The following is a 17856-nucleotide window of genomic DNA, read 5'->3' as shown; positions in this document are numbered from 1 at the left end:
TGAAATGAATAAAATCATTCTCTATTGCAGGAGCTTACACTCTACAAGAGAAACAAGGATGTGTATGACAATAACAATATAATTTTTATTTTACATTATTATATTATTTAGAAGAATTGCACATGTTAACCTATATTATACTAATTGCTGGAGGTAGGGGGAAGGGAAGGAGAAAAAAATTTTGAACACAAGGTTTTTCAAGGGTGAATGTTGAAAACTATCTTTGAATATATTTTGAAAATAAAAAGCTATTATTAAAAAAAAAAAAAAAAGACCCAAGTCTAAGGGATCGGTCTGCCTAAAGCAAGTACACTGGACTAGGGAGTTAGGCAACTGAAACTGCAAATCCAGTTCAGTCATTATGTGACTCTGGGCAAGTCAGATTCTAACTTGCCTGCCTCAGTTTCCTTTTTTGCAAAATGGTAATTATAATAGCACCTAGTGTAATGAGGATAAAATGTTATTTGTAGTGTACATTACAAAGAGTAACTTAAAAGGTTATATAAATGCCAGCTGAGTAATTTCATCAAATAAGAAAATTAACTCTGAAAATGACTGGCTCCTAATTATTATATTCTTTTGTTTTCTAAACATTCAACAGCCACCCATCTGATAATATACTTTAGAATTTTGCCAGGAATTTATGTTAAAGTGCTAGTCATTAATTAGCCTCCAGAATCAATTTCCCTCATCTTTTTTTTTTTTTTTTTGAATATCAGACTACATTTGAACATTTTCTGGAAACTTCCACTCTCCAGATTTCTCAACACATATTAATTAGGGCTAGAGTAAATCTATACAAAATTTATCAACACCAATTTTGTGGAAGACACTGTAAAGTACTTCCTTTCCCTGAAGACTTTAAAATCTAGAAGGAAATACAAAATGTATTTCAGAGAAGATATTAGATCTGGTACAGCTAAGCCACCTTCATTTGATTTTTTTTTTTCATTAATTCCCTTGAAATTCTTGACCTTTTGTTTTTCCATATGAATTTTGTTGTTATTTTTTTTAGGTCATTAAAATAGTTTTTTGGGAGTCTGATTGGTATAGCGCTAAATAAATAGATTAGTTTAGGTAAACACATTCAGTTGCAGGGGAAAAGGAAAGGATTCTTGAACACCTAAGCTAAGCCTTGAAGGAATAAAAGGATATTGATAGGCTTTAATAAGATATATATTTAATATTTTAATAAGAAATAGTGAGTTCTAAGAATGAGGAAAAGCCTGTACAACTGAATGAAGGTATGAAAGAACATGTCAAACTTGAAAAATAGCTGACAGTTCAGTTTAAGTGGGTCATAAAAAAGTGAAAGTAATTAAAAATAAGCAAAAATAAAAGAATTAAAGCCAAAAAGGAAGGTAAGAGCATGGTACTTAATGCAAAATATTATGCTAAGTGGCTTTACAAATATTATCTCATTTCATTCTAAAAATCCTGAGAGAGAGACCTTCATTTTTCAGTAGAGGAAACTGAGGCAGACAGAACTTAAGTGATTTATCCAGAGTGTGAATTTGAATTCAGATCTTCCTGACTCCTGGCCTAATATTTTAACCACTTCTTCAACTTGAGAGTAGGCCTCATTTCCTATTTGTCCTTGTATCCCCATTGCTTGGCACATTTCTGTTCTAGATAAGCTTTTTCATCACAATAGGAAATCCACAAATAAATAACTCCCTCTGTCAATAAAGAGCAAACAAGCAAACAAGTCCAACAACTTGTAATCTAAAAGAGCAGGATAGGGGTCATTGGACAGACAGTAGCACAGCCAGTATCTATCAACTGAACAAAGGACAAGGTTTTCCCAACTTTTAAGTACAGCTCTCTATCCACCAATCCTAGCACACAGCAGGCACTAAATTAGTGTTGGTTAAACTGAGTCATTTTCTCCTAAAGTTCCTGTCCCTTCCATATCACCAACCAATTTCTCCTTATTGATCTTAATGAGATCAAGAGTAGCAGCTTCCAACTACAGAGCATTATGAAATGAAAAATGGATAATTTTGATTACATTAAATTTAAAAGGTTTTGGACAAAAAACAAAACCAATGCAGCCAAGATTAAAAGAGAAAAAACTTTCACAGCCAGTGTTTCTGATAAAGGCCTCACTTCTAAAATATATAGAAAAATGAGTTAAATTTATAAGAATACAAAGTTATTCCCCAACTGATAAAGGGTCAAGACAGGACATGAACAATTTTTCAATGAAAAAATTAAAGCCATTTCTAGTCTTATGAAAAAATATTTCCACTATTAATTAGAAGACAACTCTGAAGCACCACTTCACACCTAACAGACTTGCTGACAGGAAAAGATAATGGAGGTAATATGGGAAAAGTGGGACTCAATATATTGCTGGAGTTATGAAATGATTCAACCCTTCAGAGCAATTTGGAACTATACTCAAGGGGCTATAAAACTGTGATCCTTTTGCTCCAGCAATAACATTATTGGGTCTCTATCTCAAAAAAATCTTAAGATAGGGAAAATGATCCAGACATGCAAAAATATTTGTAGTAGCTCTTTTTGTAGTGGCAAGGAATTGGAAATTAAGTAGATGTCCATTAACTGGGGAATGGCTGAATGTTATGATGTATGAATATAATAGAATTTTATTGTTCTATAAGAACTGATAAGCAGGCTGATTTCAGAAAAGCCTGGAATGAGCTACATGAATTGATGCTGAGTGAAATAAGCAGAAACCAGAGAACATTTTACACAGTTACAATAAAATTATGTGATGACCAACTCTGATAGACTTAGCTCTTCTCAGCAATACAGTAATCTAAGACAATTCCAATAGACTTAGGATTAGTCCAATTATTATTAGGTCAATATAATTAGTCCAACAGACAATGGATGGCATCTGCATCCAGAGAGAGAATTATGAAACTGAATATGGACGGAAGAATAATATTTTCAGCTTTTTTTGTCTTTTTCTTTCTCATAAGAAAAAGACAAAAAAAGCTGAAAATATTATGCTTCTCATAAAAAAAAAAAAACTCATAGTTTTTTCCTTTTGGTCCGATTTTTCCTGCATAACATGACAAACATGGAATTATGTTTACAAGTATTACACATAACAGCAAAATAACTGTTTGGACATGTATACTTTTATTGTATTTAATTTATACTTTAACATATTTAACATATGTTGGTCAACCTGCCATCTGGGGGAGGGAAGGGGAAGGAGAGGAAAAATTGGAACAAAAGGTTTGGCAATTGTCAATGCTATAAAATTACCTAACCCTGAGTCTTAGAGGGATTATGTGACTCACCACAAATCACTATTTCATAGATAGTAAATGTCAGAGGTAGGGTGTGAATCCAGTAGAGTTCACAGGGAAAAGAATTCATAGATGTTCGTGGACAAGGCAATAAGAAATTTGTCCTGTCAGAAAGAAGGACTTAGGCTCTAATAAAAAGTAGGCAAAGTGCACTGAAGGTATGTTCAGAGTCCATAATTCCTAAAATACTTCCAGTTTCCACCCTTGGTACAATGACAAACTGAAACACATCTAGAGAAAGGCAACCAAGTGGGCAGGGGGAATAAAGATTAAACTAGAGATGATTAACAAAAGTTGGAGTGTGGAGTAGGGAGAACTGAAAAGTCAGGGGGAAACATTAGTTGTTGTCAAGTATCTTATAATTCTTTCTTATGTTAACCTCAGAGGACAGAACTAGATATAATAGGAAGTTGGAGAGAAGGAAACTTTATTTGATATGATTAAAGAAAAAAAAACTTCCTAAAAATTAGTGTCCCCCCTCCAAAGAAGAGAGCTTTTTGGGGTGGTGAAGGGATCATCTTACCACTAGAGATTTTCAAAAAGAGACTAAATGACTTATTTATCAGAAATGTTGTAGAGGAGATTCCATTCAGTAAATTTTATGTATAATGATTATATACAAATTTTATCTACAAAGATAAATAAGGTCCAGATCTAATCTCAAGGAAATTCAGATTTCAAAATTTAGAAATTTTGTTCATTATTATTTGAACTATAACTTCCACTTTATCTGTAGTCTAAGTCTCCAAGACTATCAGATGTGTTGTGTCCAATTTGCTGAAGTTCCATCCTTCCAGTGTCTAGATCTCTGAGAGATAACTCCCACAAACTAGTTCTCAACAAGTATTTATTAAGCACCTGCTATACACCAAACACTATGCTAAGTACTAGAGGCAAAGACAATAATGAAACCATGCCTGTTCTCAAGAGGCTTATATTCCAACAGGGTGGCAACACATACAAATGCATTGTACAATGTGGGAAAGAGCACTAGTGGTAAGGACTGGGTGAGGGTAAAAGAGAGATTCAGAAAAGGTCTCATATGTATAAAGTAGAGCTTGGATTGAATCTTAAAAAAAATTAGAGATTCTAAAAAGCAGAAGTACAGAGGGAGTTTTCTCCAGAAAATGAAGATTGAGTCAAAGTTTTGAAGGGTTTGAAAATTCTCCAAAATGCATTTATATTTGCTCCTACAGTCAATAAGAAGCCACTAGAGTTTATTAAGCTAAGGAGTAACATGAGTCCTACCCATTTGCCCAAACTGTCAATTTCATCTGTCATTATTAAAGTACAGTCCTAATGAGAACACAGAAAAGGAAAAGGCCATCCCTGTTTACCTTTAATTTCTCCAGCTCGAGCCTTTTTATAGAGTCCTTTGACATCTCTTTCTTCACACACATGCAGAGGAGCATCAACAAACACTTCAAAAAAAGGTAAACTTGCCCCTTCATGGATTTGCCTTGCATTATTACGATCCTTAAGAAAAAGAAAACCATTTTAGAAGTTTAAAAATTAAAAACTAGAACTAAGAAACATGGATCTGCTATTGGCTTGATCACAATTCTGTATAGTCTTCAAGACACATATGACCCATCTCTGACATTGAAAGGCAGTCCCACTGCTGATGATAACTGGCTCTTAAGGAAACCAGAAACCAAGAGATTGTGCACCATTAGCATAGGCATCCAAGACATAAAACTTACCAAGACTTTGAAACATAAAGTTCAGGAAAACTTCTAAAAACTCTGGAAAAAACTTTCCAGATGTAAAAGATTAATATCTTTTGGGCACTTACTATGAGGAACCCTTTGTACTGGATATTGAGAAAGGCCACAAAGATATATACAAAAGACACAGCCCCAGTCTATAGTGGAATGATGGAGACTATTCAGACAACTATGATAACAGGAGAAAAGAAGAAAGGCTTTGTGAGTTCAAATAAGAGACAGATAAAAAGACAGAAAGAGAAATATATTAAGACAGAAAGAAAAAAAGCAAGAGTGTGTGACAGGCAAAGACAAAAGAATACAGATAAAGACAGAAAAATCAAGAGAATGAGGGAAATAGAGAGAAATAGACAAACTGGCAGCAGGAAAAAAAGAGACAAAGTCAAATATCCAAGGAGGAAAGAGGAGAAGAGAGAGAGAGAGAGAAGGAGAAGAGAAAGAAAGAATGAAAGACATTTATAGAAGAGAGAGGAAAAGAGGGAAAGCAGAGAAAGAAAAGATGAGGAAGACAAGGGAAGATGGGGAAGAGAAGAGAAAAAAGAGAAAGAGGAAAGAGAAGAAGAAAGAAAAGGAAAAGAGAGTCAGAGACAAAGAAGAGCAAGCACACAAGTGCACATATATATCTATGAGTACCAATGGAGAGATTTTCCTGAAACAGTAACTGAACTTGTCTTTGAAGACCAAGTATAACTTTAACAGATAAACATGATGCATTTCTAAACAATAAGATATAAGTGCAAGAGTTCAAGTTTTTTTTAAAACAAGCAATATTATTGGGGAGTTTGGTTCTGGGACTATATAAAGGAAAAAGTTTGAAGAGGCTAACTACATGCAGATAGAATGGTATCCAGGGCCTCGGACACTGAGCTTAGTGACTTGATCAATGAGGAGCCATGAAAGATGGCTCACCAACATACACCATGTATCATGAAGATGTAAATATCAATACTGTTTCTTTAGAGCTCTTTTCATATGAAAGGGTACAAAAGAGTATTGTATAAAGAAAGCTATATTAAATCAGGATGTTGTCACCATGACAGATAAACATATGAAGCCCTCAAGGCTCCTCTCCGAGTCTGTAGCAGCAGAGAATACCTTTAAGCTAACTTCAGCATATTCCTCAGTGATAAGTCCACAGAACATGAACATTCAATGAATATATGGCTACCTTCATGTATTTAGTGCATGAAGTACACACTGAGTGCCGGGCTTTATTTCTAATCCTACCTCAGATACTAGTTATGAGCAATTCATTCAATAATCATAAAAATATCTGGAAAATTCCAATTCATCACTTTGTCAATGTAACAGACTTTCATCAAAAACAATTTTTGAAAAAATATCTTTTCTTTGATCATATGGCTCCCAAATTCCATTATACCTAAGAATCTTTAATTTGATTTTAACTGAGTATTTACTGAATTTGATTTGAGGTCTACACCAAACCAACCACCACTGTTGTTTAGCTAGTTGGCCAATAATGATAAATGGTTCTTCAAGCTGGCCACTGATTCAGGTAAATATGATTAGATTTGCAGTAAGGATTCAGAATAGAGTTTGGGATACTGGTTGGAATATCATGCTTTGTTGGTTGGCTGTGTGAAGTAGGGGGATGATTAATAGGATTAGGATGGAGGCTAGTAGGGAAAGTGTCACGTCCAACTCTTCATAGGTTTTCTTTGGCAGAAATACTTGAATGGTTTGCCATTTCTTTCTCCAGCTGATTTTACACATGAACAAACTGAGACAAACAAGGTTAAGTTATCTGCTCAGAGTCACATAGCTAGTAAGTGGCTGAGGCCTCATTTACCTTATGAAGGTGAATCTTCCTAACTGGCCACCATAGTAAAGTAAAAGCCTTTTAATTTTTAATTTTCAACCAAATTCTTTAGTTCCTTTATATTTCCCATTTTCCTTTGCTTGCTTTAGAGTTAAAATGTATCACTTTTTTTCAAAAACAACCACTCAAGCCAAGACACCTACCTGGGTATAAGGAGATATAAAACTGGTGATGCACACTAGGCCAGCATCTGCAAAGAGCTTCGCAACCTCTGCAATACGGCGGACATTTTCTTCCCTGTCTTCTGGCGTGAAGCCCAGATTTTTATTGAGACCTTGACGAATGTTGTCACCATCAAGAGTGTAGCATGGAATACCATGACAAACCAAGTATTCCTCCAGTGCCATGCTCACTGTGGTCTTCCCTGCACCAGACAAACCTGGGAGTTGAAAATGACCAAGTGCAGTTTAGAGCAGGGAGGTTCTTCACCTGGGATCTATAAGCTTGAGTTTGTTTTTTTTTTTCATTTTTAAAACATTTTACTATTTCAACAATTTGTTTCCTTCCCATTCTTACATATTTTATATTACATAGGCTTTATTAGACTGTAGTCAAAGGAGTCCAGGATACAAAAAGATTAAGACTCACTAGTTTAGAACTCATGTATAATATGGGTTTATGAGAACTACGATCAAGGAAATAGGATTATATCTTCACTTAATAATAACAAAAATTTATATATAATGTTTTATATTTGCAAAGCATTTTACTTGTTATCTCATTTGATCCTCACAAAACAACCTTATGAAGTAGGTGCTACTAATATCCCCCATTTTTCAGATAAGTAAACCGAGGTTGGCAAGTGATTAAGTTTCTTTCTCAGGATTACATAGCTAATAAATATCTGAGGCAAGATTTTAAACTCTTGGCCTCTTTACTCCAAGTCCAACATTCTATGAGCTACAGCACCAAAATGTCTAAGAATTAATATACCATTTATCTTCCACTCACTAACACCCCCAAAAATAAAATTTAGCAAAGGAGAGACTTCATTATCTCAACAGCTATTTCTAGAAAGCATATGTAATTCTGAAATGATGAAAATGTGCACCTGCAATAACCCTTGCATATATAATTGAATAATCAAGAAGTCAGTGAGAGCTTACAAAAGAACTTTAATTTTCACATCTGAGTGGTACTTGATTTTCAAATATTCCCTCTGGACCCAAGTTTCATCATTTAAAAAGAAAAATGTATGTTCCTTTAAATTATATTATACCATCAAGGAGAAAAAGGTACAAAGAAGACCCAAAGACCAGTCTCCAAGGCTGGTCTTTGGGCTCCACAATGTCCATAAAGTGTTATCAGAAAGGTTTTGCAGGATGATTTGAGAAAGGCCTGGAGAGACTTACACGAACTGATGCTGAGTGAAATGAGCAGGACCAGGGGATCATTATATACTTCAACAACAATACTATATGATGACCAGTTCTGATGGACCTGGCCATCCTCAGCAACGAGATCAACCAAATCATTTCCAATGGAGCAGTAATGAACTGAACCAGCTACGCCCAGAGAAAGAACTCTGGGAGATGACTAAAAACCATTACATTGAATTCCCAATCCCTATATTTATGCCCACCTGCATTTTTGATTTCCTTCACAAGCTAATTGTACAATATTTCAAAGTCTGATTCTTTTTGTACAGCAAAATAACGTTTTGGTCATGTATACTTATTGTGTATCTAATTTATATTTTAATGTTTTTAACATCTACTGGTCATCCTGCCATCTAGGGGAGGGGGTGGGGGGGTAAGAGGTGAAAAATTGGAACAAGAGGTTTGGCAATTGTTAATGCTGTAAAGTTACCCATGCATATAACCTGTAAATAAAAGGCTATTAAATAAAAATTTTAAAAATTTAAAAAATAAAAAAAAAAGAAAGGTTTTGATTTCACTGGAGCAATGTAGTAGCCGAATCTATCATGAGCTAATCCTCATTCCCCTTTTCCACATATTCTTTATTTTATATACATCTTAAATTATGATGATGCTTGTTCAAAGTCTAATAGAGAAATGGGAAGAGATGGAGACAAACACATTTTATTAGTTTCCAAAAGCTTGGGATTTTTAAGGTACCATGCCAAACCTGTTCCGACAATACAAAATCAAGCTATACTTTCCTAAGTACCACAGTAGTCCAATCCCATGTCTAACAGGCCATTATTTGAATTCAGTTCTTTCTTTCTCTTGGCCAGAACTCTATCAACTGAACCATCTAGATGCCCCCATGAAACTTTTTGGTATAAAACTTTCAAATAATTTGTGTAAAGTCTCACAGAGATTTAAAGGCAGAAACCAAGAGCTAAACTCCAAATCTAAGTTTCTAGAATAATTCTGTGTGCTATAAAGTGGTGGTTCTCTAACCTTTAACCAGGTTTTTAACCAGGACTCCCTCTTAAAAACTACTAAGGACCAAAACCACTTTTATTTACGTGGTTTATATCTATCAATATTTATTATGTTAGAAATTAAAACTGATAATTTTTTTAAATATCGATAAATTATTTTAAAAATAAGAATAGTAAACTCATCTATTTTCTACAAAAATAAAAATAAAAATTTTCCAAAACCAACAAAAAAAATCAGAAAAGTGGCATATATATATTTTTGCAAATATCTTTAAAGTCTAATTTAATAGAAGATAGTTAAGATTCTCATATATGCTTTTGTAGTAAATCTAGCTGATATGCTTTTTTGGTTGATATATGAAGAAAACTGTCCCCATAAATATTTTAAATAGATAAATAATATCCATATATGTTAAATAGTTTATACATTTAAATTGTTAAATTGTAGATATAAATAGGGTTAAATAGTTTGAGCCTTACAGATTCCCATATGCAGTCCATATTTAAGGAAATACTACTCTAGATTACACTATGGACAATTCTCACTTTATCAAAATTCAAATTACACAAATTCTACTTCCTGTAAAGAATTCTCAAAGAAATCCACATTCCATATGTTAACTTTACCGTATAATACACCATGTTCTTTCTTTCTCTCCTCCTGTCCCTTGACTCAGTACTTCAAAATCTATCATCCCATCCCACTGGTATATCCCGTCTCCCCCCCCCCAATAAAAAAAAAAAAAAACCTTGCAAGTGAAAGCAGAAAAATGTATGAAGAGAGAAGGCCACTGCTGCCAGATCAGAGGATTGGTTTGAGACCTTGGGGGCTGACAGCAAAGAAGAGAGATAAGGAAAAAAAGAGGGAAGGAGGGAAGAAGGAAAGAGGAAGGGGAAGAAACAGAGACAGAGAAAGAGCATACAAAAGGGTGCTTTGCCCTCCATGTTTCTGTTTTCTGTCAGTATGCACTTGAGGACCACATGTCTGTTTCTAGTCCCAACATGTTATCATTTACCCTCTCCTGTCTGTATCTGTGTCTAGACACATCTCTGTCTTCCTTCCCCATCTGTTCTTTCTCTTGGTTTCAGTCAATCCTCCACCTTCCCTACTCACCATGGCTGGCCATTATGGGTTCTTCCTCCCACACTCACTACTCTGTCCCAAATCCCTACCTATGCCTTTCCCCTCCAAGGTAAATTCACATTACATAAAAAATGCTTTACTTAGAAGTCTGTGAAACAATCTACTTACAGTATCTGTATATAATATAAAAATTAATTTGCTTTGGTTTAATATAGAAATTAATTGCTATACCTGTTAGCCAAACTGTACAACCACGAAATCCACCTCTGGTCCCTACCACTTGACCTCGTTTATTCCTGCTGACATGATGTGCTTGGTAAGTGACATTGGTGGCCCTCTGCATCCCCTGTAAAAAAAGAAATCATTTTACTTTTAATTCAGTATCCAATAATATGCTGCATAAGAAAAAAACTAAATAAGGAAGATAGCAACTTCACCAGACCTATGGTTCTCATAAAGTGGTCCAAGTTCCCCTGAGGGTCCCCCCCCCAAAGCTCTTTAAAGAGAGTCCTCAAGATCAAAACTATTTTTACAATAATACAAAGAGGTTTCATTTCTAATACAGTAAATGTTGACAGTTATAATTCACAACAAAAGCTATTAAAGGAGGATTTCTCAATAATTTTTAAGAGTATGATGGGGTGAGGGCAGCTAGTTAGTATAGTGGATAGAATACCAGCCCTGAAGTTAGGGGGATCCAAGTTCAAATCTGGCTTCAAACATTTAACAGGTCCTGATTATGTGACCCTGGATAAGTCACTTAATCCTAAATGCTTCAACAAAAAAAAAAAAAAAAAAAAAAAGAGCATAATGGGGGTCTTGAGACCAAAAAAAGTTTGAACCACTATCCTAGACTACAAGTATAATGTGTTTTATGTTATATTTCAGGAAGAATACTGACAAACTACAACACAGGAACCAAGGTGATAAAGAGATTTAACACAATGTAACATATATTGAAAAACTGAAAGAATTAAAGATATTTAGACTGGAAAAGAAAATATTTGAGGAGAAAGAAGAAGGAAAAAACTAAATCATTGACTTCACATATCTGGAACAAACATTAGATTTGTACCACTCCAGAAAGGAAAAAAATCAGTGTTAGTCTAAGATTAAAATGCTACTAAAAAAGCAAATTTCAATTCAATATAAGAAGCACATAAATTATAAATTCTTTAAGGGCAGAGGCGGTTCTTGCCTTTCTTGATATCTTTTATCCTTAGCACAGTATTTTACACATAGTAAACACTTGATAAATATTGTCATTGGATAGGTCAAACAACTCAAATAATTCCTTCTAATTATAAGGTTTTTTTTTTTAAGTCAATAACTAGCAAAATATTAAAGTAAAACTTTTTCTTCATGAATTTTTTTCTGCTATTTTCCCAGTATAAAAGAAGTCACTCTACTGATTTAAAAAAATACACTTTTAGCATTCAAGTCCCTTCTTATCAACAAAGCCAACAAAGTTAAATTTTCAGTGTATTTTTTTCTCAAAACAAAGAACAAACCAGGCATGTTCTATTGGATGTGATACCAGACCTTGAAAGAGGTTAAACAGGAATCAGGAGAGAGAAAAAAATCAATCAGAGGCAATGCCTCAAATATTGACACAGGGAGAGAAGAAACTTACCCAAAGTACTCATTTAAAGATCATATTTTATGAGGCTAAATTATTTTCCTACTTTAGAAATTTAGAAGAAGAAAACAACAATGTGAAGCATTTGTATGACTTTTGACTCAAAGAAGGAGGAAAGAATAAGATATACTATAGAGTGAGAATAAATAGGAAGCTTTCTTTTAAAGAAAAGATTAAGGAGGGAGTATATTATAGGCATGGGAGATAGTTACTACAAAAGTTTAGAGAAGGAAGATCAAGTGTGTATGAGGAGTAGAGAGAAGATCGAATGGGCTAGATCAGAGTGTGTATCAGTTGGAATGTCCACTAAAACCTGAATAAGTCAAACCACATTATATTGAGAAAGGATTCATAAGCTATATCAGACTGCCAAAGGGAGTTACAAAAAAGTTTAAACTCCTTCTGTTAGGGACAATAAATTAAGGAACCACTAGAGTTTACTAACTATAGGAATTACATGATGAGATCTGTGAGGAAAATTCCTTTGGTAGTAGCTTGGAGTCTGAACTAGAAAGGGTTGGGAGAGACTGAAGGAAAACAAAGTGGGAAACTGTTGCAACAATCTAGTTGAGAAGAGTCTTCTAACTCTCCTCTACAGCATTAGTTATTACTTTTGAAACTGACCAAACTGCAGGTACTTTTTTGGAGCATATTAAGACCTACTTTGGTCCAAATCAGTGATTTCAATTGTCTACACTGTAGGGAAATGCCCATAATGTTCAAGAGGTCCAGCTCTTTACAAAGATAAGCACAAAAGATCCCAAGAAAAAATAATATAGAAACAATACTCTGTTTAAATAATTACAATTCTTTAGATAACTGTATATTGAAACCAATCAACCAACCAATAAGCATCTACCATGTCCATGGATTTTTTTTGTTTCTTTATTGGGGGGGGGGGGGGGGGGGGGGGAGCATGTAAAAGAGGCCATTCTTTGGACTATTTCTTACCTAGCCTTAACAGTAAATGGATATTGCCTTAGTCAAATTGAGACTTTAGCTTTAAGACTTAAATCTCTCACTGCATCCAGGGCCATCTCCAACCACTGGACCAAGATGACACTGAAGGAGAAAATGAGGCTGGGGACTTTGCACAGCCCTCCCTCACTTAAATCCAATTCATTTGCAAGTCATGACATCACCTTCCAGATGTCCTGATACTCTACCAGAATAAAGGACAAACAATTATCTGTAAGTAATGCTATCCCAACTAGCTAGATCCCTTCCTTCCTTCTCCCTTCTTTTCTTCTCTTCTTTCCTTCCATCCCCTCTGCACCTTGCATACCTTGCAGCTCTAAACCTATGATCCTTAAGTCTACTTTCTAGCAATGTGACCTGAGCAAGTCAAGTCAGTTGACCTCTCAATTTTCTCAACTGTAAAACAAGAAAACTAGACATCATGGTTGTCACTTCCAACTATAAATTTAACACCTTGTGGAACAGCATTCCTAGTTGACTCAGTTCTTAACATATTTGTTTTCCTTGCTAAGAAGGTTCTTTGGACAGGAAAAGGATATTCTATCCAGGAAAGGATAGAATAAATATGTCTAAAAGAGAGTAATATACCAGACAAATAAAAATACTATAAGAGAACATCCAGCTACACTTAATGAATTCAAGTCAGTGGGTCAAGATGAACTAAATACATAGTAAGGTTCTCAACCAAAGAATGATGAGCTATTGACAGTGATTTTTTTTTGTTAAAAATCATGGAAATCATCTTCAGGATATTTAACAAGATGGAGGATTAGACATCTTTTATATCCTCAGAACTTCTCAAACTTCTCCAAAATAGAAATAATGTGTAAGCTGTTTCCAAGGTCTGGGACACCAAACATCCCAAGGAAGTAAAAACCTGAAGAAATAAAAGCAGAGAAGCAAATTTCTTTGCTCACTTAGCACCTCCTCATCAAATTTTAGCTAGCAGCAGGACTACACAAGCTAAACCACAGGCTTAAAATACAATCCAAATTTATACCCCACCCTGTTCCCAATGTCTCAGAAATTCAAAAGGTAGAAATTAGCTCAGGCAGGGACAAAAGCAGTAAATACTCTGAGGCAAAAGAGTTCAAACAAAGAACAGAGAAACAGAGGGAAATGGGAAAGGACATTTGTGTGAGGCTATGTGGCATTCCACTAAGCCTGAGGAAAAGAGGCTAGCATCCATCTGACGGAATAGTTCTATCTCCCCCAGATATCATTTGGAGCAGAGATCAAAGCTGATGAACCATTTATTCCCAATATGGAAGGAGACCGAGACTGTTGAGATCCAGCTCTGTGAGAAAATGCAAATGCTATAAAATAAGAGGGAATCAGAAAGTTCAGAAAATGGGCAACAAAGGTGTGTGGAATAGAAAGATAAGGTGAAGAACTTACAGGAATATGTGAATTCTTTTTCTGTATTTTATTTTCATTATTTCTGTTTTTCCCCTATGACCTGTATAATATGTGCAGGTCCATATGTACTTGAGCCTTGGCCAGCTATAAACATATTTACTTAACCTGATCTGATGACATTTATCAGTATTTGATATTTATCATATTTAGTCTATTAGCTTGACCACTGTCTGCTTGAATATGTGCAGGCACATATTTACTTGAGCCTTGGCCAGCTATATCTGAAACCTGAAGGCCTGATTTTCTGTTTCCTAGAAATCAGGTGATTTAGAGAAAACAAAAACCTTCCATTCCAACCATTCCATTCTCTTTCTCATCTCATGATGAGATGAGATGGCTCATCCTCTGGAGGTTTAATAAACAACCTTTCTGCTTTCTATTTTGAGTGATCTCTGAGTAGTCATTTGGGGTAAGGATCTTCTACACCCCACACAAAGGAAAATAATGAAAATGAAATTACCAAAGATCTCAATAAGAAATAAAATAAATTAAAGATTTTGAACATAAATGGATAAATCAAATAGAAGGTATTAACATTAGAAAGGAATATGGCCTCCAGATAGGTTAAAGAGTTCAGAAATCTACGGGCAGAGAATCCTGTGGATTCCCAAGACGGCATGTATTCACAAGACTGAATGGATTCACAAGAATCCATTACTGAATGGTTTAAAAACCTTAAGTCCAACAGAAGTAATAGTGGAGAAACAAGACTGAAACATGAGGAACACATAACAACTCACTCACAAATGGAAATATTTTTACAGGACTAAAGTACAGAATGAGAAGATACATAGAGAGAACTAGAGATCATTATTGATCACAAAATAGAAAATTTTGATTATGTCAAATTAAAAAGTTTTTGTACAAACAAAACTAATGCAGACAAGATTAGAAGGGAAGCAATAAACTGGGAAAACATTTTTACACTGAAAGGTTCTGATAAAGGTCTCATTTCTAAACTATATAGAGAATTAATTCAAATTTGTAAGAATTCAAGCCATTCTCCAATTGATAAATGGTCAAAGGATATGAACAATTTTCAGATGAAGAAATTGAAACTATTTCTAGTCATATGAAAAGGTCCTCCAAATCATGATTAATCAAAGAAATGCAAATTAACACATCTCTGAGATACCACTACACACCTGTCAGATTGGCAAGGTTGACAGGAAAAGATAACAATGAATGTTGGAGGGGATGTGGGAAAATTGGGACACTGATACATTACTGGTGGAATTGTGAATAGATACAACCATACAACCATACTGGAGAACAAGTTGGAACTATGCTCAAAAAATTATCAAGCTGTGCATACCCTTTGATCCAGCAGTATTTCTACTGGGTTTATATCCCAAAGGAGGGAAAGGGACCCACATGGGCAAAAATGTTTGTGGCAGCCCTTTTTGTAGTGGCAAGAAACTGGAACTTGAATGAAGCCCATCAATTGGCTGAACAAATTATGATATATGAATGTCATGGAATATTATTATTCTGTAAGAAACTACCAACAGGATGATTTCAGAGAGGCCGAGAGAGACTAACATGAACTAATGCTAAGTGAAATGAACAGAACCAAGAGATCATTATACACGGCAACAAGACTACAAAATGATCAATTCTGATGGACGTGGCTCTCTTCAACAATGAGATGATTTAAACCAGGTCCAATTGTTCAGTGATGAAGAGAGTCATAAAGTCCAGAGAGAGGACTGTGGGAACTGAGTGTGGACCACAACATAGCATTTTCACTCTTTCTGTAGATATTTGCTTGCATTTTGTTTTCTTTCAAAGGTTTTTTTTATTTTCTTCTTGATCCGATGGTTCTAGTGCAGCAAGATAATTATAAATATGTATACATATATTGGATTTAACATATATTTTAACATATTCAACATATATTGGACTACCTGCCATCTAGGGGAGGGGAAGAGGGAAAGGAAGGAAAAATCTGGAACAGAAAGTTTTGCAAGGATCGATGTTGAAAAATTACCCATGCATATGTTTTGTAAATAAAAAGCTTTAAAATAAAAATAAAGAAATTATCAAGGAAAACTGTCCTAATATCCTGAAACAAGAGGGCAAAATAGACATTAAAAGAATCCACCAATTACGCCAGGACAAGGAAAGAAACCCTAAGATAAAAATTCCATGGTATATTATAGCCAAATTTCAGCACTATCAGATCAAGGGGGGAAAAAAAAAACACTAAAAGCAGCTCCCCCCCCCCCCCAAAAAAAAAGTTATCAGGAAGTCACAATCAATGATTATACAGAATTTGGCAACTACAATATTACAGAACTGAGGTCATAGAACATTATATTCCAGAAGGCAAAGAACTAGGACTATAAGCAAGAATCACTTGCTCAGCAAAATTAAGCATAATACATCAAAATTCAATGAAATAGAAGGATTTCAAACTTTCATAAGGAGAAGACCAGAACTAAACCAAAAGCTTGACCTCCAATATCAAGACCCAATAAAAGCATAAACAGGTAAAAAGGAAAAAGAAAACATAAGAGATTCAATGGAGTAAATTGTTTACATCCATAGTGAAGATATTTGGAATTCTTAAAAATTATCTCACTATTATAATATTATAATATAATATTATAATAGCTATACTATTATAGCTAGAAGGAATATACATAGACACAGGGTATGGGTATAAGGTGAATTTAAAGGAATGACATAAAAAAATTTAAGGGATGAGAAATGTAAATTATTTTACATGAAGAGGTGCAAAAGACGGATCATAGTGGAAGGAAAGATGGAGGACTGAATGATAAGCACTGCTTGAACCTTACTCTCTTAAGTACTGAGTCAAAGAGAGAATAATAAACACAATCGGTTGAATGGAGAAAACTATTTTACCCTATAGGAAAGTAAGAGAGGAGATTAAGGCCAGATCAGGGATGGGCAAATAGAAGTAAAACACTGGTAAGGAGAGAAAGGATGAGAGAAAAAGGACAAAGAGAAGGAAGAATGATGGAATAAGTACATAGTAATCATATCTGTGAATGGGATGAACATTCACATGAAATGGAAGTGGATAGCATAGTGGATCAAAACCCAAACTCCTACAAAATGTTACTTACAGGAAACACACACACAGAATGACCAATGATAAAGAGCTAGAGTAAAATCTATTTTGCTTCAGCTGAAGTTAATAAAAAGCAGGAGAGCAAACTTAATCTCAAAGTAAAAACAAAAATGGACCTAATTAAAAGAAATAAGAAAGAAAATGATTATCTCGCTAAAAGGTATCATAGATAAAGAAGCAATAACAATACTAAACATATGTACCATGTGATATAGAAACCAAATTCTTAAAGGAGAAATTAAGTGAATTACAGGAAGAAAGAAAAAGCAAAACTATACTAGTGAGGGATTTCACCGAACCTGATAAATTCAATCAAAAAAATAAAGAAAAAAACTAAGAGTAAATAAAATATTAAACATCATAAATTACCTGTCAGATCCATTCAAAGAGGAAAATTTCATGACCAAACAAGATAGAGAACATTAAAAAATG

The 17856-nt window shown here is 34.5% G+C and overlaps 1 protein-coding gene across 2 annotated transcripts in view; it reads right to left on the bottom strand.

The window, feature by feature from the left end:
• The window catches only part of PAPSS1 (3'-phosphoadenosine 5'-phosphosulfate synthase 1), a 147856-nt gene that overhangs the window by 80761 nt on the left and 49239 nt on the right, over positions 1-17856 (bottom strand). For both annotated transcript variants that reach the window (XM_031943174.1, XM_012552004.3), the window contains 3 exons: positions 10520-10634; positions 6998-7233; positions 4625-4763 (listed from right to left, as the gene is read on the bottom strand). In XM_031943174.1, the coding sequence (XP_031799034.1) occupies positions 4625-4763; positions 6998-7233; positions 10520-10631 (487 nt within the window). In that variant the 5' untranslated portion in view covers positions 10632-10634. The remainder of the gene's footprint in view (positions 1-4624; positions 4764-6997; positions 7234-10519; positions 10635-17856) is intronic.

Source organism: Sarcophilus harrisii, chromosome 6 (genome assembly GCF_902635505.1).
Source record: "Sarcophilus harrisii chromosome 6, mSarHar1.11, whole genome shotgun sequence".
Taxonomy (NCBI): Eukaryota; Metazoa; Chordata; class Mammalia; order Dasyuromorphia; family Dasyuridae; genus Sarcophilus; species Sarcophilus harrisii.
Note: the sequence above shows the minus strand (reverse complement) of the source record. Positions and strands in the feature narration are given on the sequence as shown.